The 22,578-nt window shown below is 46.9% G+C and overlaps 1 protein-coding gene across 4 annotated transcripts in view; it reads right to left on the bottom strand.

Moving 5' to 3' along the window:
* LOC115462841 (CUGBP Elav-like family member 4) overlaps nucleotides 1–22,578 on the bottom strand; it is a 162,304-nt gene that overhangs the window by 138,766 nt on the left and 960 nt on the right. For all 4 annotated transcript variants that reach the window (XM_030192880.1, XM_030192878.1, XM_030192879.1 and 1 more), the window contains exons 2-3: nucleotides 11,847–11,991; nucleotides 6,918–7,067 (exon numbers count right to left, since the gene is read on the bottom strand). In XM_030192880.1, the coding sequence (XP_030048740.1) occupies nucleotides 6,918–7,067; nucleotides 11,847–11,991 (295 nt within the window). The remainder of the gene's footprint in view (nucleotides 1–6,917; nucleotides 7,068–11,846; nucleotides 11,992–22,578) is intronic.

Consider the following 22,578-nt stretch of genomic DNA (forward strand, 5'->3'; position numbering starts at 1 on the left):
TTGGTCTGTCCCAGTATGGCAATACTTATGTACTTGGGATTCTGAATGGAATCTTGCTGCTCTTTGGGGTTCTACATGGAATGTTGCTATTCTTTGTTTCTCTGCCAGGTATTTGTGACCTGGATTGGCCACTGTTGGAAACAGGATGCTGGGCTTGATGGACCTTTGGTCTGTCCCAGTATGGCAATACTTATGTACTTGGGATTCTGAATGGAATCTTGCTGCTCTTTGGGGTTCTACATGGAATGTTGCTATTCTTTGTTTCTCTGCCAGGTATTTGTGACCTGGATTGGCCACTGTTGGAAACAGGATGCTGGGCTTGATGGACCTTTGGTCTGTCCCAGTATGGCAATACTTATGTACTTGGGATTCTGAATGGAATCTTGCTGCTCTTTGGGGTTCTACATGGAATGTTGCTATTCTTTGTTTCTCTGCCAGGTATTTGTGACCTGGATTGGCCACTGTTGGAAACAGGATGCTGGGCTTGATGGACCTTTGGTCTGTCCCAGTATGGCAATACTTATGTACTTGGGATTCTGAATGGAATCTTGCTGCTCTTTGGGGTTCTACATGGAATGTTGCTATTCTTTGTTTCTCTGCCAGGTATTTGTGACCTGGATTGGCCACTGTTGGAAACAGGATGCTGGGCTTGATGGACCTTTGGTCCATCCCAGTGTGGCAATACTTATGTACTTATTTGTTGCATTTGTATCCCACATTTTCCCACCTATTTGCAGGCTCAATGTGGCTTACATTGTGCCAGAGTGGCAATCGCCGTTTCCGGATTGAGAAATACAAAGTGATATTGCGTTAGGGTTCATAAGTGATACGGTAAATTAGAAAGTAGTTTTGCATTACAGTTCATAAATGATAGAGTAGATTATAGAGTAAGTTAGACACTCAATTAAAGAAAGTTCATGTCTTATAACTGGAAAACTTGTTTCATATCATTTCCCATGCTGATTCTAGGAATGTTCACTTTATTCATTTTTTCCCGTTAGGGGAGTAAAATAGTTGAGTGCCTACTCTTTCTGAAAGCGTGCGTAGTATGCACACATAGCGTCACCCTGACTTTGGCATGAGGGGGGCTAGAGCCCGAGGTGAGGGGGCACATTTGAGCCTCCCCCCGGCGCTGCCGACCCCGCCCCCCGCCATTACTGACCCCCCGCTATTGCCGACCCTCCCACCACCGCCAACTTTGACAACCTCTACCGGCGACCCTCTCGACCCCCTTCCCGCCATCAACCCTCCCCTGCCGTCGCCAAGGGCTACCTTTGCTGGTGGGGTACCCCAATCCCCGCCAGCTGAGGAGGTCCTCTTCTTCCTCCGAAGGCTTCGTTCACAGAAACAGAATGAAGCCTTGCAGATCAGCTAGCGGCGGGAGGGGGGGGGGGGTCGAGAGGGTGGTCGGCAGGGGAGGTCCAGGGCCAAATCTACGGGGGGTCTCGGCCCCACGTAGCTACGCTACTGCTATAATGGACACTTAAAGAGGAGCACCCATTATAGAACAGCATTGAGTGCCAAATTTGGCTCTCTAGGCGATACTCTGCTGGGTCTTGACTGCGGACTATTGTGGTTTTGTTTGATATTAAAAACTCAGCCGTTTGTTGTGTTAACTGTTGGCGTCTTCAGATTGAGCAGTGTCTCATTCCTATTTGATACATTTTTTGGACACTGGGCATCGTTTCAAGATCCCTGACGCAGGCAGTTTTGCTGAAACACGGACCGTGTCGGGCCTGTCCAATACATTTGAGTTGATGCCCCCAGTCTTGAAGGCTCCTCTGTCACAGGACCACCAGCCTATGAGGCATTTGAAGGTACCTAAACTTGTCCAAAGGATGACTTTCACACTATAAATCTAATAGTATATTATTTATTTATTTATATACATTTATACACTCTCCTGCTTATAATCGAAATAGAAAAACACCTATATTGTGACCCAAATCGGGAGATAGACGTTTATCTCACAAAAACGAATAAAGCGGTATAATCGAAAGCCGAATTTGGACGTTTTCAACTGCACTCCGTCGCGGATGCGGACAAAGTTGATGGGGGCGTGTCAAAGGCGTGGTGAAGGCAGAACTGGGGCGTGGTTATCGGGCGATCAGAGATGGGCGCCTTTCGCCGATAATGGGAAAAAAATATGCGTTTTTAGCAAGAATTTAGGGCACTTTTCCCGGACCCTGTTTTTCCACGAATAAGGCCCCAAAATGTGCCCTAAATGACCAGATGACCACTGGAGGGAATCGGGGATGACCTCCCCTGACTCCCCCAGTGGTCACAAACCCCCTCCCACCACAAAATATGCCGTTTCACAACTTTTTATTTTCACCCTCAAATGTCATACCCACCTCCCTGGCAGCAAGCAGTATGCAGGTCACCCCCGTTATTAGGGGGTGCAGTGGACTTCAGGCAGGTGGACCCAAGCCCATCCCCCCCACCTGTTACACTTGTGCTGGTAAATGGGAGCCCTCCAAACTGCCCCCCAAACCCACTGTACCCACATGTAGGTGCCCCCCTTCATCCCTTAGGGCTATAGTAATGGTTAGACTTGTGGGCGGTGGGTTTTGAGGGGGATTTGGGGGGCTCAACACCCAAGGGAAGGGTGCTATGCACCTGGGAGCTCTTTTACCTTTTTTTTTGTTTTTGTAAAAGTGCCCCCTAGGGTGCCCGGTTGGTGTCCTGGCATGTGAGGGGAACCAGTGCACTACGACTCCTGGCCCCTCCCACGAATAAATGTCTTGGAGTTATTCGTTTTTGAGCTGGGCGCTTTCGGTTTCCATTATCACTGAAAAACAAAAACGCCCAGCTCAAAAAAAGATAAACATCCATGTTTTTCGAAAATACGCTTCGGTCCGCCCCTTCACGGACCCGTTCTCGGAGATAAACGCCTATGGAGATAGACGTTTCTGTTCGATTATGCCCCTTCACTTCTTCTAAACCCACCCACAGAACTTCCTCTATACTATAAATCTAAAACCGGCCAAGCATACCTTCACACAATACATTTAAAAGTATCTAAACTTATTCGCTTGACTTTACTACACTATTCACATGATCACCTCCGTAAAAAACACCCATTCATAGGACCATCATTGCATAATATGCCTTCATTCAGTGTAAAAAAAATGTAACGAAGGATGCTATATTGGAGAAACAGGCCAGATGCTTAAGAGAAGATTCAATCTGCACAGACATCACATGAAGATAGCCGGTGCCAGTCAGGTTCCCACCACGGTGGGCCAGCATTTTACAAGACCAGGACACTGCACCAGTGATTTCATAGTTAGAATCCTGAACGGTAACTTTAAAACAATACAGGAACGTAAGACCTTTGAAGTCAGAATGATTGAATATTTTGACACCCAACAGACAGGACTTAACAAGGATCTGGGTTTTCTAGCCCATTATAAACCATAAAATTGTATTTCTCTGTTTATCACCCTCCTCTCACCTATCCACACCCATCCTGTTAGAATATCAATGAAATGCTTTGATGTCCCCATGCATACCTCCTACCCACCCCCACCCTCCCACCCTGTCAGACTGTCAAAGTAATGCTTGGATGTTTCACTTATATATACTATCTGCTACCACATTTGCTTATTTCCGATCTGATGAAGAAGGGCAACCTTCGAAAGCTAATCAAGAAATGTATTAAGTTATGTCCAATAAAAAAGGTATCATCTTATTTTCTTTTCCATGTTTTATTTTGTTTGATTTCTATAGATTCTACATGGAATGTTGCTATTCCACTAGCAACATTCCATGTAGAAGTCGGCCCTTGTACATCACCAATGTGGCCGCGCAGGCTTCTGCTTCTGTGAGTCTGACGTCCTGCACGTACGTGCAGGACGTCAGACTCACAGAAACAGAAGCCTGCGCAGCCTTCTACATGGAATGTTGCTAGTGGAATAGCAACATTCCATGTAGAATCTCCAATAGTAGCAACATTCCATGTAGAATCTCCAATGGTATCTATTTTACTGTCATAGTAATGCTTGAATGTTTTCACTTATATACACTGTCAGCTAGCACATTTGCTTATTTCCGATCTGAGGAAGAAGGGCAACCTTCGAAAGCTAATCAAGAAATGTATTACGTTATGTCCAATAAAAAAGGTATCATCTTATTTTCTTTTCCATGTTTTAGTTTGTTTGATTTCTATTGATAACCATAATATGCCTAAAAGTACATGAACTCATTCAGAAGGTAAATAAACTCATCCTCCAATCCAGCTCCACATAATACATATATGAGTAAACCCACTCATGGGTCCATCTGCACAGAATAAATCTCAAAGTAGCTAAACTCACTCACTGGACTATCTCTGCATAATATATATAAAAATACCGAAACTCCCTCACGGGACCACCTGAAGACAATACATCTAACAGTACCAAAATTCACTCGCAGGGCCTTATACCCACAATACATCTAAAAGCACTGAAAGTCGTTCACACAACATCCTCCATATTATATACCTATAAGTATCTAAATCCCCTGACAGGCCCATCAGATTTTCCTCACCTTGTTTAGAACAGTAGGAATGTCTGATGGAATCCATGAACACTTCTTTCACTGAAGTAATCAAGGTTATAGATTCAACAATGCCCATTAGCATCTGAGTGGTATGTGTTTTTCTTGTAATGAAATGCACTGCAAACTAAAGTAAGGAGACTTGCCCTACAAGAAAAGGGAATGCCATCCTCCTTTCTCCCAACAAAAAAAGTGGATGGGTTTTAGAGACGCTGCTGTGTTAACTGTGTGGTTAGGCGGCCATTTTGAGTGGTAAATGCAAAAGGAGGCATACTATCCAGCTTATAATCGAACGAGAAAAACGCCCAAGTTCCGACCTAAATCGGGAGATGGACGTTTATCTCACAAAAACGAATAAAGCGGTATAATCGAAAGCCGATTTTTGGGCGTTTTCAACTGCACTCCGTCGCGGATGCGGACAAAGTTTATGGGGGCGTTTCAGAGGTGTGGCGAAGGCGGAACTGGGGCGTGGTTATCTGCCGAACAAAGATGGGCGCATTTCAGCGATAATGGGAAGAAGTATGCGTTTTTAGCTAGAATTTAGGACACTTTTCCTGGACCCTGTTTTTTCACGAATAAGGCCCCAAAAAGTGCCCTAAATGACCAGATGACCACTGGAGGGAATCGGGGATGACCTCCCCTGACTCCCCCAGTGGTACCTAACCCCCTCCCACCACAATAAAATGATGTTTCACACATTTTTATTTTCACCCTCAAATGTCATACCCAGCTCCCTGGCAGCAGTATGCAGGTCACTGGAGGAGTTGTTAGGGGGTGCAGTGGACTTCAGGCAGGTGGACCCAGGCCCATCCCCCCCTACCTGTTACAATTGTACTGCTTAATGCTTATTAGTCGTCCAACCCCCCCAAACCCACTGTACCCACATGTAGGTGCCCCCCTTCACCCCTTAGGGCTATAGTAATGGTGTAGACTTGTGGGCAGTGGGTTTTGAGGGGGATTTGGGGGGCTCAACACACAAGGGAAGGGTGCTATGCACCTGGGAGCTCTTTGACCTTTTTTTTTGTTTTTGTAAAAGTGCCCCCTAGGGTGCCCGGTTGATGTCCTGGCATGTGAGGGGGGACCAGTGCACTACGAATCCTGGCCCCTCCCACGAATAAATGTCTTGGATTTATTCGTTTTTGAGCTGGGCGCTTTCATTATCTATTATCGCTGAAAAACAAAAACGCCCAGCTCACACATTGTTGAATAAAACATGGGCGTCTATTTTTTTCGAAAATACGGTTCGGTCCGCCCCTTCACTGACCCGTTCTCGGAGATAAACGCCCATGGAGATAGGCGTTTTCCTTCAATTATGCCCCTCAATGTCTCTTCATTATAAGCACTGCATTGTGACAAAAGATTGTGAAGTACTCCAGATACATATAAACAGAAGTCTTCGGGGGTGTTCTAGCATGGGGACATTAACTTTGACCTCACTTGTACAGTAGGACAATGCTCCTTTTCAAATTACACAGCTCCCTACCGCAATGGCTAAAAGTCATGGCAGCCTTTTTGGGGCTGGAGCTGGAAGAGGCAGGAGCAAGGGGGCATTGTTCCTGCCTGTTAGACCCTTATATGACCAAAGATACTAAAGGTAGGTGCAGGTGGAGAGGGGCCTAAGGGGTGAAGGGGTCTGGCTGGGAGATCACGATCTCCTCAGGGGCTGGGAGGGAAAGGGAGTTTTAATCTGGGGAAGGGGTTTTGGAGTTGGAAGGGTAGGAGGACCTACATCCCCTTATGCAGGTCCCGACTAATTTTCAGCTGGGGCTTCATAAGATCTACTATCCAGTACATGCCCTCATGGTCAGTGGCGTAGGAAGGGGGGGGGGGGTTCGACTCCGCTGGTTCACTGCTTTCTCTGCCCTGGAACAGGTTACTTCCTGTTCCGGGGCAGAGAGAGCAGGGAACCAGCGGAGCCGACGTAGCTCCCAGCGACATGCACTTGGGGTGGAGCGGCCCTCCCGCCCGCCCTCTTTGGTAATAATGCGCTCCGGGGGGGGGGGGGGGGGTACGTGCGTGCGCTGAGGGGGGGGGGGTGCGCTGTGCTGCACCCGGAGGGGGGGGGGTGCGCAGCGGCGAACCGCCCCAGGTGTCAGCCGCCTTCGCTACGGCACTGCTCATGGTCCTGTATATTCAATGCAAGTGCACAGTTTTAGAATTACCCACAACGTAACTAGGCCCCATTGAGAATAACGGGGGTTTTGCATTACTTAGTGTCGGTTCAATTGTACTATCAATCATTAACACACATTAGTAAACAGAGTCCTTAGTCTGTAACCCTTCTGATGGACAGGGAACGTTTTTACTGTCCATGAATGCAAATTGCATTGAGCTACTACCGAAAAAGCGTGAGTTAGAAGAAAACGTGCGCTTACCTGGGTAGGGATGGATGCCATTGGCAAAGACGGCTTCCGCAGAGGGTTGCCCGTTAGCTTGTGGTGGCAGGCCAGTAAAGCCATTGACCCCGATGGGAGACGGGATGCTAGGCACAGCTGGTGCAGTGATGCCAGGAGGTGTGCTCCCACCTAATGCAAATGAAAGGAAAGACAAAAAAAAAAAAAACAACTCAGGGATTTTGCACTGTCCAGCAGTAATCGCATTAGCTTTTGATTAGTTTTTCTTAGAGTTTTAAACTGTTTTTAATTCATTTTACGCTTTCGAAAAATACTAGGACTAGGGGGCATGCGATGAAGCTACAAAGTAGTACATTTAAAATGTGTAATTAAACTCTGGAATTCGTTGCCAGAGAATGTGGCAAAGGCGGTTAGCTTAGCAGAGTTTTAAAAAGGTTTGGATGGCTTCCTAAAGGAAAACTCCATAGACCATTATTAAATTGGACTTGGGGAAAGGCCACTATTTCTGGGATAAGCAGCGTAAAATGTTTTGTACTTTTTTGGGATCTTGCCAGGTATTTGTGACCTGGATTGGCTTCTGTTGGAGACAGGATGCTGGGCTAGATGGACCTTTGGTCTCTCCCAGTATGGCAATACTTATGTATTGCTGAATTTTTTTTTTTCAGTGTTGCACACTGCCTCATTTCATAGTCTTCAGGCAAAGGTGGAATGCAAATATGAGATATAAATACATAAGTGCATGATAAAAAAGTTAAAGCAAAAATAACCAAAAAAACAGATTGCTTCTTAACTGGAGGACAAGAGATAACATCAACATTTTGTTTTTCTGAAGCAATTCGCTCAGTGAGTGACATGTCACTGAAGACCGTTCTCAGGCATCCTCCCAGAAACAGGGTTACCATATTTTGTCCCCCCAAAAGGAGGACACATGCCCTGCCCCCACCACACACCTGCCCTGCCCCCTTTCCCACCCAGCCCCGCCCCTGTCACACCCTCACTCCGCCCCTGTCACATTTTTCCCTCCCCCTGTCACATACCCCATCGCCTCCCCTCCCCCTTCACCCCCCTCCCCTTACCTTACTACTGCCCTGGTGGTCTAGTGACCACTTCGGGGCAGGAAAGAGACCCCTCTACCCTGCCCGGAGCGCTGCCCTCCATGCATCCTTCCTGTTGCTGATCCTCGGCGTCGAGTCAAAATGGCCGCCGAGAGTTGAAGTCTCACGAGGTCACTTCAACTCTCGGCGGCCATTTTGAATCGGCTCCAAGGATCAGCAACAGGAACGATGCATGCAGGGCAGCGCTCCGGACAGGAAAGAGGGGGCTCTTTCCTGTCTCGAAGGCGGAAGAGGTCACTAGACTATCAGGGCACTAGAAAGTAAGGGGAGGGGAGGCTAGCAATCTGCCCGTTTGTCCGGATTTCTGGACAAACGGGCAGATTGGCAAAACCCATCCGATTGCCCGGACATGCCCTCAAAAAGAGGACACGTCCGGGTAAATCCGGACATATGGTAACCCTACCCAAAAATCAGCTGAAATTTCTGGAATTTTTACTAAACTATAGTATACAGAGGTTAAAAATGCAGATAGGACTCTGGTAAAGTGCAGAGTTTAGCACAGTTATCCATACAATTTTGCTGTGGGACAGTGGGAAAGGAAGCAGAAAAGCCCTCTTTAAAATGGAGCTCGCTTACTGCAGAGATGGAAATTAAATTCTTGAATTGTAATTATGTTTTCACAGTTCTGATGCCATTAGGTGATTGTACCTTTAGATGTATAGGGAAAACACAGACAGAACTTTGCAAGCTATTTTCTCAGGACAGTATCTGAGATGGAAAAGAAGTGATGTTCAACTAGGCAGGTCAGGTGGATCTGGCAGAATTTATCTGCTCAGTCTCTATGCATCTGTGTAATTATGAAGGTAAAGCAAGCAGATTTCTCCAGAAAGAGAATAAAAATGTATAACATATGAAACATGAAAGCCCTATTGCTCTGCAGTCACTATTTTCAGTAAGGAGATGCTTGCTAGTAAAAAATAATGTTCCTGACGCTCCTGGGAGGTGCAATATATTTGATTTACCACAACTGATTTGATGATGACTCTGTATAGTGAATGAGAAGAGCCAGAAAATGGCTTATTAGGCTTCAATCCCCCTTCCACTGCCCCTCTGAATCAGTAGGGGGTTGCTGTTTCAGCATCCATGCACACTATAGGATGGATGAGGGACAAGGTTGCCAGGTGGAAAATTTTTTTCCCACCCAAACCAGCCTAAATCCAGCCCAAAACCCGCCCAAACTCAAACCCCGGCCCTGACACCCCAACCCCTGTGTCATCACCCCGCCCCCGCCGTCATCAACCCCACCCCCGCCGTCATCGGCCCCGCCTCCCCGTCATCGGCCCCGCCTCCCCGTCATCGGCCCCGCCCAGAACGTCACTAACCCCGCCCAAAATGTCACTAACCCAGCCCCCCGCGGCCAAAAAAAACCGCCAAAAAACCGCCCAAAACACAAAAAAGAAGCCCAAAAAACCGCAACCCACCGCGGGCAAAATTTTCCCGCGGTGGGTTGCGGAAAACCGCCCAATTGGGCGGTAAAACCGCCCACCTGGCAACACTGATGAGGGAGGGAGGGAGCCTTCCTTCAGCTGTCTTCAGAGTGTGAAGTGTACCCGGATCTCTTTCTGGGGACAGTACGGTGGTCTGTGAGGGACTTTTCTCTGGTTCGGTCACTTCTACAGTGAAATGAATAGATCCTTTTAAAACACTCATGAATATGCATGGAACCAGAAGCTTCAGTCACTGCTCATCAGCTTTGCAGTTTTAAATGCCTGATGTATTTAGATTTACAGTGGCGTAGCCACAGGTGGGCCTGAGTGGGCCGGGGCCCACCTACTTAGGGCTCTGGCCCACCCAACTGTAGCAGACATTTAGCAGTAGCTGCTGGAGATCCCAAGCTCCGCCAGCTGAAGACTTCCCCCTGATGGTAACAAAAATGTTACTCTCCACAGTTCTGGCACCTGCGCTTGCTCAGTTTTCAGCGTTTGCCTGCTGCAGACTGCCAAGGTGGAAAGAAGCGTTTTCCCACCAGCTGAGATATTTTGTTGGTGGGGGGTGGGGGAGAACACTTGGTGCCCACCCAGTTCTTGCCTAGGCCCACCCAAAATCTGTTGTCTGGCTACGCCCCTGATTTAGAAAGCATTACCCTAGATATAGCTGCTCTGAAAAGCCTCAGAACTTTATTCTGCTCGACCCGTTTGCATTCTACTGCAGCAAATCACTGTTACTTCATTCTATTAACATCATCTTCTTGCAGTGTGTCATTGCGCCCTCATTCTCAGGCTGATGATCAATTTCCCCATGCTGTTCTGAACAGTGCTTTAAAAATAGCGAGGGAACAGCACGGGGGAAATAAAGCCCCAATGATCAAAGCTAAGAACATGCAAATTTAGCTTTGATCATCAGGGCACTTCTGGGGGAGAATTGTTTCTGGGCATGAGCTCAAGACACAATCCTCCCGCAGAAGTCGTTTAACAGGACCGGGCTGTGGAAAAAAGTCCAGACCTGTCAAACTGACCAGTGCAAGGGGTTGGAGGGTACACTCAACCCTGCACACAAGGCGGATGTAGGTCCAGTGGACCTCCATCCCACGCCACAACGGCTTAGTGGGCACCCTCCGCCACCCACCCTGGTGGCCTAGTGCCCTCCCAAACTCCCCCATACCTTGAAGAAGGAGGAGAGAGTTGCACTGCTCTGCCCTAACCAGTACATCCTGGGAAGCACTGGGTGGGGGCTTCAATACCATATAAGGTAGAAACTCCCTGTTATGGTACTGAAGCCCCACCCGGTGCATCCCAGGATGCATCGGGCGGGGCAGGACACCGCCATTTTGAAGGTGGCGCTCACAGGAGGAAGGAGTGCAACTGTCTCCGCCTATTCAAGGTATGAGGGGGCATGGGGGGCACTAGGCCAACAGGGCGTGTGGCACGGGGGTGCCCAATGGGCCACCAGGGAAACCTTTTTGCATGGGAGGGGGATGAAGGTGCACCAGATCTCCAGTCCTCTTGTTTCCGGGTAGGGGTTGCAGTGGTGGTGGATGCCTATAAGCATGCTGGACAGGGCTCCCCATTCCTCCCCAATGCTCCTCAAACCCTAATGCTAGCTCTGAGCTGGCGTAGGGTTTGCCGCCAGAGCAGCACCAAGCACCAATATTTGGCATGCTGCCCACTGAGCACTGGGGAGGAATACCTCATGCCCTGTGTAGTATGCACTTGCGTGCTACTTGCGCTCAGAGCTGGCGAGCTCATTCTTACATGCGCTTGCTGGCTCTGATCGTAGGGTGCAGGCAAACACGGGCACCAGTCCTGCGCAAATGGCCTCTAGTGCCCATGTTTGTCTTTGATTATCTGTCCATCTCTTATAGTACCCCTGATACTCTTTCCTGGTCTCCTGCAGTGTGCCACCGTCACCTCATCCTGCTACAATACCTGTAATACTTCTTCTCAGTTTCCTGCAGTGTGTTAAATCTACCTCATTGTTACAGTATTCCTAATATTCCTTCCCAGTATCCTGCAGTGGGTCACTGTCACCTCATTCTGTTACAGTACCCCTAATGAAATGAAACTGTAGAAATTGGATGTACATTATACATCTCCTGTTCTCTGTCTTGCAGCTTTTTTTTTTTGCACAGTGCACTGCTAAAAATAATTGGAATTCCTGCATGGTGAATGTGGATTAGGAAGCTCAGGCTGATTCTCACTCCAGAGACGCTCATCTATACAATTTAGACAGACTGGTTTTGAATATTTCTATATCTTTGTATTCATTTTTAAATCTGGTTGACCACCTTCGACTCTTACTTGTTTTGCATTTGTAAGCAATAATTCCTACACCTTGCTCTCTGCTCTGTTGCTTTGCCCCCTGGCAGCAGTATGCCACCCGCTAGTGCAACACTCACCTGAGGTTGGTGTCATGGGTGCAGCAGCAAGGCCATTCATGTTCAGCGCTGCCATCTGCTGCATCTGCGCCGCTGCAAAGGCCGCCATGGGGTTCAGGTACCCGCCTTGTGCCACGGAAGCCATAATTGCGGCCTGTTGCTGCATCAGCTGGAACAAAAGAGAAGAGTGACAAAGCATCAAGCATTCACTGGTAGGCACGAAGAGGACGGCACACTGAAGGGGCAGAGGTGGAATGTAACCCAGGAGATGCCACTGTTTCCTGAGGTTTCTGGAATTGGCAAGTCCAGCATGTGGACTGCATGGATTTTGCCACGTGAGAACCACTCCAGCACGGCTCACTGAAGGTATAAGGCCCAGTTCTGTCTTTGGTGATTTAGAGCATCTGAAGAACACATCTATTTATTTATTTATTTATTTATTTGTAGCATTTGTATCCCACATTTTCCCACCTATTTGCAGGCTCAATGTGGCTTACATTGTTCCGTCATGGCGATCGCCATTTCCGGAGTGAGAGATACAAGTGGTATTGCATTAAGGATCATGATTGACGTGCAGATTAAGCAGTTAAGTATAAAGAGTTCAGATTCGGAATGAGGAATAAAGTGGTATTGCGTTAGAGTTCATTGGTAGTGGAGTATACAGAGTTAGGCCTTGTCCAGTTCTGGCTTGAGTTTCGTTGTCTGGTTTTAGGATGGATCATTTTGGTATGCCTTATTGAACAGGTTGGTCTTCAATGATCTCCGAAAGTTAGTTAGGTTGCGCATTTTTTTCACGGCTAGTGGTAATGCATTCCATAGGATCTAGATTGGTGCTTGTCAATCTGGTCCCAGCTGCTTGGGCTTTCAGGACCGCAACAAATACGCATATATATTCATTCTCTGCTTTCGCTGTGTGTGCAAATATATCTCAGAAATATTCATGGTGAGAACCATCTGGAAAGCACGTGACCTGCACATCAGCACCTGAGAATAGCTCTTATAGGGCCTTTTACTAAGCTGTGTTAAAAAGTGGCCTAGGCGTGTTCTCTAACATACGCCAAAATTTTATAGAATCAGCTTAAAATATCTACGCGGTATATAGAATTACACCGAGCGGTTCTCCACGCAACCAAATTTGGTCGCATCCATTTAGGCCACGTTTTACTTGGCGTAAATCCTGACCCCTAAATTAGGTGCAGAACGGGTGCATGCTATAATAATGCACGTAGACTGTAGAAACACCCACGCCCCACCCATGGTCACACCTCCTTTTCAACTACGCAACTTAGAATTTAAGCACACCACGTTACAGAATACTCTTAGCGAGCTGTGTGCGTAAATCTCAATTAATGCCAGTTAGTGCTGATCATTGCTTGTTAACATCCAATTAACAGCACTGATTAGCTAGTTAACCAATTAAGTTGCGTGCACTGCCGTAGAATATACATTGATTTCTGTGCGGAAATCAAGGTGCGATATATAGAATTTAGGGGGTAATTCTATAACAGCAGTTGGGTGCATAACTACCACTATAGAATATTTATTTATTTATTTGTTGCATTTGTATCCCACATTTTCCTACCTATTTGCAGGCTCAATGTAGCTTACATGGAGGGGCATAATTGAACGAAAACGTCTATCTCCATGGGCGTTTATCTCCGAGAACGGGTCCGTGAAGGGGCGGAATGAACCGTATTTTCGAAAAAAATAGACGTCCATGTTTTATTCGACAATTTGTGAGCTGGGCGTTTTTGTTTTTCAGCGATAATGGAAAATGAAAGCGCCCAGCTCAAAAATGAATAATTCCAAGGCATTTGTTCGTGGGAGGGGCCAGGATTCGTAGTGGACTGGTCCCCCTCACATGCCAGGACACCAACCGGGCACCCTAGGGGGCACTTTTACAAAAACAAATAAAAAAAGGTAAAAGAGCTCCCAGGTGCATAGCACCCTTCCCTTGTGTGTTGAGCCCCCCCAAATCCCCCTCAAAACCCACTGCCCACAAGTCTACACCATTACTATAGCCCTAACGGGTAAAGGGGGGCACCTACATGTGGGTACAGTGGGTTTGGGGGGGTTGGACGACTAAGCATTAAGCAGCACAATTGTAACAGGTAGGGGGGGGGATGGGCCTGGGTCCACCTGCCTGAAGTCCACTGCACCCCCTAACAACTGCTCCAGGGACCTGCATACTGCTGCCAGGGAGGTGGGTATGACATTTGAGGGTGAAAATAAAAAGTTGTGAAACATCATGTTTTGTGGTGGGAGGGGGTTAGTGACCACTGGGGGAGTCAGGGGAGGTCATCCCCGATTCCCTCTGGTGGTAATGTGGTCATTTAGGGCACTTTTTGGGGCCTTATTCGTGAAAAAACAGGGTCCAGGAAAAGTGCCCTAAATTCTAGCTACAAACGCATACTTTTTTCCATTATCGGCGAAAGGCGCCCATCTCTCCTCGGCCGATAACCACGCCCCAGTTCCACCTTCACCACGCCTCCGACACACCCCCGTCAACTTTGTACGCTTCCGCGATGGAGTGCAGTTGAAAACGTCCAAAATCGCCTTTCCATTATACCGATTTATTCGTTTTTGTGAGATAAACGTCTATCTCCCGATTTGTGTCAAAATCTAGGCGTTTTTCTCTTTCAATTATAAGGTGCATTGTAGTGTAAAAATCAAACAAGCAAAAAGAAGGAGGTAAACAAACCTCACGATGCCGTGAGATATGGAACAAAAAAGTGAGGCGAACCAAGGAGGATACCAAAAAAAACTTTATTGGGTATTAAAAAAACGACCCTATTGGGTATTAAAAAACGTTTTTTAATATCCAATAAAGTTTTTTTTGGTATCCTCCTTGGTTCGCCTCACTTTTTTGTTCCATATTACATGGTACCGTAACGGCTTTTGCCGATTCAGGTATGAGCAAATACAAGGTGATCTTGTGGTTGAATAAGGTTCATGTGTGATATACATATTGGGGGATCTTAGAGAGGAAGAGTTAAGTATGTCCGTTACGTGCTTTGGTTTCGTTATGTTGCAGGTATTCAGGCTTTTATGTTGGGTCGGTGGGGTATGCCTTTTTGAACAGGTATGTTTTTAGCGATTTCCGGAAATTTAGGTGGTCATACGTTGTCTTTACGGCTTGTGGCAGTGCATTCGACAGTTGTGCCTAACTTTGGTTGCGTTCAAATTCAACAAGCCCAACGCTCATTCAAATTCTTCTTAATTTTATTGACAAGTGTTCTCAAAACATCCGATGGTCCGCTGGATGTTTTGAGAATACTTTTCAATAAAATTAAGAAGAGTTTGAACGAGCGTTGGGCTTGTTGAATTTGTATGGATGCCCCCTGCTTAAGAATACATATGCTAAGTGAAGCTGGATTAACTTTAGTTGCGAGCAGTTATGCTACCTCAATGGTTGACGTAAATGATCGCACCTAAGTGTAGGCAGTTAGGCACGTACGTAAATGCTTGTATTCTACCAGGGGAAGCTGTTTGGAGTATTTCCACTTAATAAACAAGCGGAGCATTTCTACTATTGAAAAAAGTTTCAAAAAACGTCTAAAGATAAGTTCACGTTTTCACTAATTGTGCACGATATATTTTTTGTAAGCACTTATTTCAGGCAATAGCACTTATATGTATTAAGAAGAGTCAGCCCTATGAATGATGTGCTATGCCACCTGACAAAACTAGTGATGTTGCCTGAAAAATAGGTGGCTTTTTCTGAGGGCACTCTTTTAACAAAACTTTTTTTTTTAAAATTGCTAAAAACATTGAGACATCTAGTATTTAACATCACGAGTATTGGGGTAATAGAAAAAAATTCTTCCCTTGAGTGTGCTGTTTTTACAGCGTCACAGCATTGATCTTTGGTTTTTTGGAGTGGGAGTATTCTATAACCTACACATGTTAACGTCTGACATGCCCCTGATCTGTCCATGCCCCTTCGCGATCTACGCCCCCCCCTTGGAGTTGCGCATTCTAGAATTTGAGCACTCAACTTATAAAATAGACCTGTAACTGCCAATTAGCGCCAATCAACACCCAATGTAGCCAATAATTGGTTGTCATGGCCAATCGGCTACAGACTAATACATTAGGTCACAAATGCATCTGACCTTATTCTAGAAGTTGTGTGCTCAAATTTGCATGTTAGCAGGGCTGCGGCGAGACAGAGATGGGCCCGGGCAGGACTGCTGCAGCCTCCCTCCACTCGGGCTCCCGCCACCCCCGCCCTCTTACCTTCCTGCATCTGCTCCTCCCTCAGTCTGTCACTCTCCTGCTCCTGTATGCTGGGACCTGGGTTATCGCATTAACGCAATCACCCGGGTCCCGACACAAAGGAGCACGAGACATACCGACTGAGAGAGTAGAACCTTCTGCCTGCCTCTGGAAGCCTCGCTGGTGCCAGGCCCCCATTGGAGCCCAGGCCCGAGGAATCTTGCCCCCCTGCCCCATCCACCCAGCAGCCCTGCATGCTAGTTGGAAATTCGGGAGCCCAACTTTCTAAAATGAGGGGGGCGGGTATATACAAGTCATGTATACGCTTATCAGTGAACAACATTTGCCTTCAAATCTCAGCCCATCTCTGATCTATGCCAGGTTTCCCCCATCAGTTCAGGGAAGTGGGAATCTGAAATCCTATGAACAATTTATCAGAGACAGTTAACAGAAAAGGGGTTACAGTAGGTATCATTATTTTACCTACAATTTGATCCTGAAGGTTGCACAAATTTCCTTCATGAGCAACACAGTAGGTTGGGAGTTTTATTTAAAGGAGCTGGGGGGGGGGGGGGGGGATGGAGCTGAAGAATGAAGATGTTTAAACCCCTGTTGACATATACTAGTAGAAATGAGCTTCATGGAGGAAGAAAGGTGAAAATGTTCCATTTGAGGCCACATCAGATGCCTCTACGTCCTATACACAGCTTGTGCAACACTTGTGTAGTACACACATAGCCTTCGACAGACTGCCACACTGTCTTTTATCACACAGCCCCTTCTGTCTGCCCAGTTCTGTGATGGATTTCGGCAGCCCATATTGACTCTGCGGCACTGCCAGCCTGCAGGTTCAGCTCCCCACAGGCTGCCTAGTTACAGTGAGCCCAGCTCTGACAGGTGCCTTGGTGCAGCAGGCTGAGAGCTCAGTTAGACACACTGTAAAGCTCATTCATCATTCTGGAACAGAAAAGGGAAAGGAGGCTGAATGACAAGGCTCTGGAGGACCCTGAAGCAAATGATGGGGTGGGGTGAATCTACACACGTTGGGAAACTGACTCCCGGTGGGCAGCATCTACAGGCCGCAGATCTACAGCAGCCTCTGGATTTAAGTGCTAGCAGGAGTGCGATAGATCTAGTCCAGGAAATTTCTGCGCCAAGTTACAAAGTCAAAAGGAGTTAGAGAAGAAATGCCGAGAGGGCAGGGTCTGTGCCAGAACACACACAGGACACATAGAAGACAATTCTATAAACTGGGGCCAGTCACACGCGTTGAAGGCAAAATGAATTGACAATTAGGTGCCTATTATGGCGCTCATTTTCAAAGCAGATGGACCAATGGCCAAGAAACCATTCCTCCGTCCAAAACGTCCAAATTGCGATTTTCGAAGGGCATAATTTGGATGACCTACACTGCAGTTCGTCCAAATAGCAAGGGGCGTGTTGTGGGTGTGTGTAGGGCAGGAGTAGGGAAGGCCCAAATTTAGGATGTACAAAAGCGATATTTGAACGGAAATGTCCAAGTCAAAAAAGAAGGACGTCCTAATTGAGACCTGTTTCAATCACGTCCAGGGTACAAAAAGGTGCCCTAATTGAGTAGCTGACCACTGGCAGGATTAAGGCATAACCCCTTCTTAACCCCCAGTGGTTACTGTCCCCCTCCCTCACCCCTGAAATTCAAACCTGAAAGGGAAACTAGACTCCCTGACAACATCAGGTATTATGGGTAAGGTTACCAAATGTCCGGATTTACCCGGACATGTCCTCTTTTTGAGGGCATGTCCGGGCAACCGGACGGGTTTTGCCAATTTGCCCCTTTGTCCGGATTTCTGGACAAACGGGCAGATTGCTAGCCTCCCCTCCCCTTACTTACTAGTGCCCTGGTGGTCTACTACTACTACTACTTAACATTTCTAGAGCGCTACTAGGGTTACGCAGCGCTGTACAATTTAACAAAGAGAGATAGTCCCTGCTCAAAGAGCTTACAATCTAATAGACAAGTGAACGGTCGGTCCGATAGGGGCAGTCAAATTGGGGCAGTCTGGATTCACTGAACGGTAAGGGTTAGGTGCCGAACGCAGCATTGAAGAGGTGGGCTTTAAGCAAAGACTTGCATTCCATGTAGAAACGCCATTCAAAGTGGTTTACATATATACAGGTACTTATTTTGTACCAGGGGCAATGGAGGGTTAAGTGACTTGCCCAGAGTCACAAGGAGCTGCAGTGGGAATTGAACCCAGTTCCTCAGGATCAAAGTCCACTGCACTAGCCACTAGGCTACTCCTCCACTAGCAACATTCCATGTAGAAGCCTGCCCTTGCAGATCAGCAGCGCAGCCGCGCAGGCTTCTGCTTCTGTGAGTCTGACGTCCTGCACGTATGTGCAGGACGTCAGACTCACAGAAACAGAAGCCTGTGCAGCCATGTTGCTGATCTGCAAGGGCAGGCTTCTACATAGAATGCTGCTAGTGGAATAGCAACATTAACATTCCATGTAGAATCTCAGATAGTAGCAACAGAATCTCAATAGTAGCAACATTCCATCTAGATTCTTCAATAGTAGCAACATTCTACTACTACTACTACTACTACTTAACATTTCTAGAGCGCTACTAGGGTTACGCAGCGCTGTACAATTTAACAAAGAGAGACAGTCCCTGCTCAAAGAGCTTACAATCTAATAGACAAGTGAACGGTCGGTCCGATAGGGGCAGTCAAATTGGGGCAGTCTGGATTCACTGAACGGTAAGGGTTAGGTGCCGAACGCAGCATTGAAGAGGTGGGCTTTAAGCAAAGTGGTCTAGTGACCTCTTTTGCCTTCGGGACAGGAAAGAACCCCCTCTTTCCTGCCAGGAGCGCTGCCCTGCATGCATCCTTCTTGTTGCTGATCCTCGGAGCTGATTCAAAATGGCCGCCGAGAGTTGAAGTGACCTCGTGACACTTCAGCTCTCGGCGGCCATTTTGACTCGGCGCCGAGGATCAGCAACAGGAAGGATGCATGCAGGGCAGCGCTCCGGGCAGGAAAGAGGGGCTCTTTCCTGTCCCGAAGAGGTCACTAGACCACCAGGGCAGTAGTAGGGTAAGGGGAGGGGGATGACAGGGAGGAGGGGGGTGACGGGGTATGTGACGGGGGAGGGGAAATGTGACAGGGGGCAGAGCGAGGGTGTGACAGGGGCAGGACAGTGTGTGAAGGGACGGGGCATATGGTGGGGGAGGGGCATGTGTCCTCTTTTTTGGGGGACAAAATATGGTAACCCTAATTATGGGTATCCTGAGCACAGTGACAAGCGAGACTGAAGGGTTGTCTAGAGGCCAGGACAGTGGACTGTAAACAAGGGGACCAGGTTCAATTCCTACGTCAGCATTTTTTTCCTTTAAATTGTGAGCCCTCTAGAAACAGACATGTACCTACTGTACCTAAATATTTATGATACCTGCAAGCCAGAAGGCTATTGAGGTGGTGTGCAGTCAGATACGGTAGGTATTTCCTTGTTTCTGGAGGGCTCAGCATTTAAAGTAACAGAGTTGCAGTGGACTATGAACCTGGGTGCCCTGGATTAAAGTCCACTGCACTGACCACTAGGCTACCCCTCTGCTCTGCAAAGACATCTGTGTGGCCATTTCTGTAAAAATGCTGCCAGATAGATGTCCTTGTCCCTGGTTTTTTTTTTTTTGTGTCCATTATTTGGACGTTTCAGTTTGTAAAATGGCTGTTCATTTTGGACACTCTCACATATTCCTGAACAGGAAACCCCAAAATTTTTCCTGTTGAAAAATGGCTGTGAGATGACATTTCTGTTGGGACGTTAAGACATCTCAATTCTCCCAGTTTGAAAGGAAAAAAAAACCTTCCACGAGTACTAGATACTATTCTCTAAGATACAGCAAGAGGGCGCTCTCATGGGCGGTGCACTGGCGGGCCATATGCATATTCAGTTTCTTCTCTGCTTAATATATAAGGTTGTTTTTGGTCTTGCTCCACAGTATTTATCAAATCATTTTGTATTTTCAAAGCCAACTGGAGTTATAAAAGCTATTAACTTGTTTATTTTTCCATCTTTAAAGAGCAAGAACAGACAAGTTAATTTGATCTCTTTTCAAGCTGCAAGACTGGATAAAGATGTTTTAAATCTTTTAATACGTGCTACAGACTATAGGCATTTTAGAGGTCAAATTAAAACATATCTATTTTGGAAATTTGCTTTACATTTTAGATGTTTTTTTTAGATCTCTCAAAAGCGGCGCAATCGGTATAATCGAAAGCTGCTTTTTTGACACCATCGCCACTTTCCTGTCTCAGAGCCGGTGAAAGTTCAAGAGGCGTAGCGAAGGCGTGACATGGGCGTGGCTACCAGATGGCCGGCTTTCGTGGATAATGGGAAAAAAAGCGGCATTAATCAGTATTTCGCCGGGTTTACTTGATCCTTTTATTTTCACGACCAAGCCTCAAAAAGGTGCCCCAACTGACCAGATGACCACCGGAGGGAATGGGGGATGACCTGCCCGTACTCCCCCAGTGATCACCAACCCCCTCCCACACTAAAAAAATAAAAATAAAAACCTTTTTTGCCAGCCTGTATGCCAGCCTCAAATGTCATACCCAGCTCCCTGACAGCAATATGCAGGTCCTTTGAACAGTTTTTGCTGGTTGCAGTGGACTTCAGGCAGGCGGACCCAGGCCCATCCCCCCTACCTGTTACACTTGTGGTGGTAAGTGGTAAGCCCTCCAACCCCCCCAAAACCCATTGTACCCACATGTAGGTGCCCCCCTTCACCCATAAGGACTATGGTAGTGGTGTAGAGTTGTGGGGAGTAGGTTTTGGGGGGGGGGGGGGGCTCAGCACCCAAGGTAAGGGAGCTATGCACCTGGGAGGTATATGTATATATTTTTTTAATTTTTAAAAGTGCCCCCTACGGTGCCCAGTTGGTGTCCTGGCATGTCAGGGGGACCAACGCATTACAAATGCTGGCTCCTCCCATGACCAAATGCCTTGGATTTCGCCGGGTTTGAGATCGCCGGCATTTTTGTCCATTATCGCTGAAAAACAAAAACGACCATCTCAAACCCGGCGAACTCTGGCATTTGGCCGGGCCAAACCATATTATCGAAAGAAAAGATGGCCGGCCACCTTTTTCGATAATACGGTTCGGCCAGCTGTTTGCTGCGCCGCCAAAATAGATCGCCGGCAATCTATTTCGCCAGTGCCATTCGATTATTCCCCTCTAAGCGAGTTAAATTTTTGGTGCCGATTTGGAGGTGCTATTTATAGAATATACCCCTTTAGTAAAAAGGGCCCAAGAGTCGTTTATCAATTTTTATATATTTTTAACAAATTTCCTGTTTGTGAAAGGTACTGGATTTATGGCATTGGAAACCAGTTCCTCCATTTATTGGCAGAATAGCTACAGCCCTGGCAGTGAATGGTGTGTCCTGTCAACATGGGATTAAGCTCTCATTCACCAGTTACTGTATACCTACAGATCTCTCTGGTACATTGCTTAGAAGCTGGGCCTGTGGATGATCTCAGCCTGGAAGAATTTACCTCCCCTAACGTGTGCCAAAATAAGAGGTTTCATTTAACTTCCAATGATTGAGATCTTCAAATAGCAATAGTAATGTTCAGAATTAAAATGCCAGTTGTCTGAGTGACCATCACCTCTGAATGCACAGAGAAGAAAGTACTTGGCAGAGTTTAAAAAGGGGTTAGACGGTTTCCTAAAGGACAAGTCCATAAACCACTACTAAATGGACTTGGGAAAAATCCACAATTCCAGGAGTAACATGTATAGAATGTTTGTACGTTTGGGAAGCTCGCCAGGTGCCCCTGGCCTGGATTGGCCGCTGTCGTGGACAGGATGCTGGGCTCGATGGACCCTTGGTCTTTTCCCAGTGTGGCATTACTTATGTACTTATGTCCTCTACTTGGCTCACTTTTATTACATAGAGCAGTGATTTAACCTATTGTGATGTCATAGTGGCTCATTCCACCAATAAGAGCCAACCTCATTAGTGATGTCACAATGGCTTGATTGTATAGAATGTTTGTACGTTTGGGAAGCTCGCCAGGTGCCCTTGGCCTGGATTGGCCGCTGTCGTGGACAGGATGCTGGGCTCGATGGACCCTTGGTCTTTTCCCAGTGTGGCATTACTGACGCACTTATGTATTTGTCCTGCAGCATGGTCTCCTTTGCACAATTTCTTTGATTTATTTGGGCGTGATTTACAACAAAAAGTCCTCTTAAACAACGAGAGGACTCACACGACAAGCAGAAGCTGAATGCTGAGTTTCTGCAGGTGATCACGTTCACTCATGGAGTGTCCCCCCAATTTTTGGCTCCTCTCAATGGAAGCTGAGTGATAGTGCTATTAAGATGGATTTTTTTTGTTCGTTGCTTGCTGTTGAAGAGACTGCAGAATTGTCACCGCTTTCCTGCATCTGTTATTGGTGTGACCAAAATTGGGAATGGAACGCCTCTCATATGGGCATAGGAGCCAACTTTTCAAAATTATTGGGGGTGCTAAGCCCAATGAAAATAAC

This window comes from Microcaecilia unicolor, chromosome 2 (assembly GCF_901765095.1).
Source record: "Microcaecilia unicolor chromosome 2, aMicUni1.1, whole genome shotgun sequence".
Classification (NCBI taxonomy): Eukaryota; Metazoa; Chordata; class Amphibia; order Gymnophiona; family Siphonopidae; genus Microcaecilia; species Microcaecilia unicolor.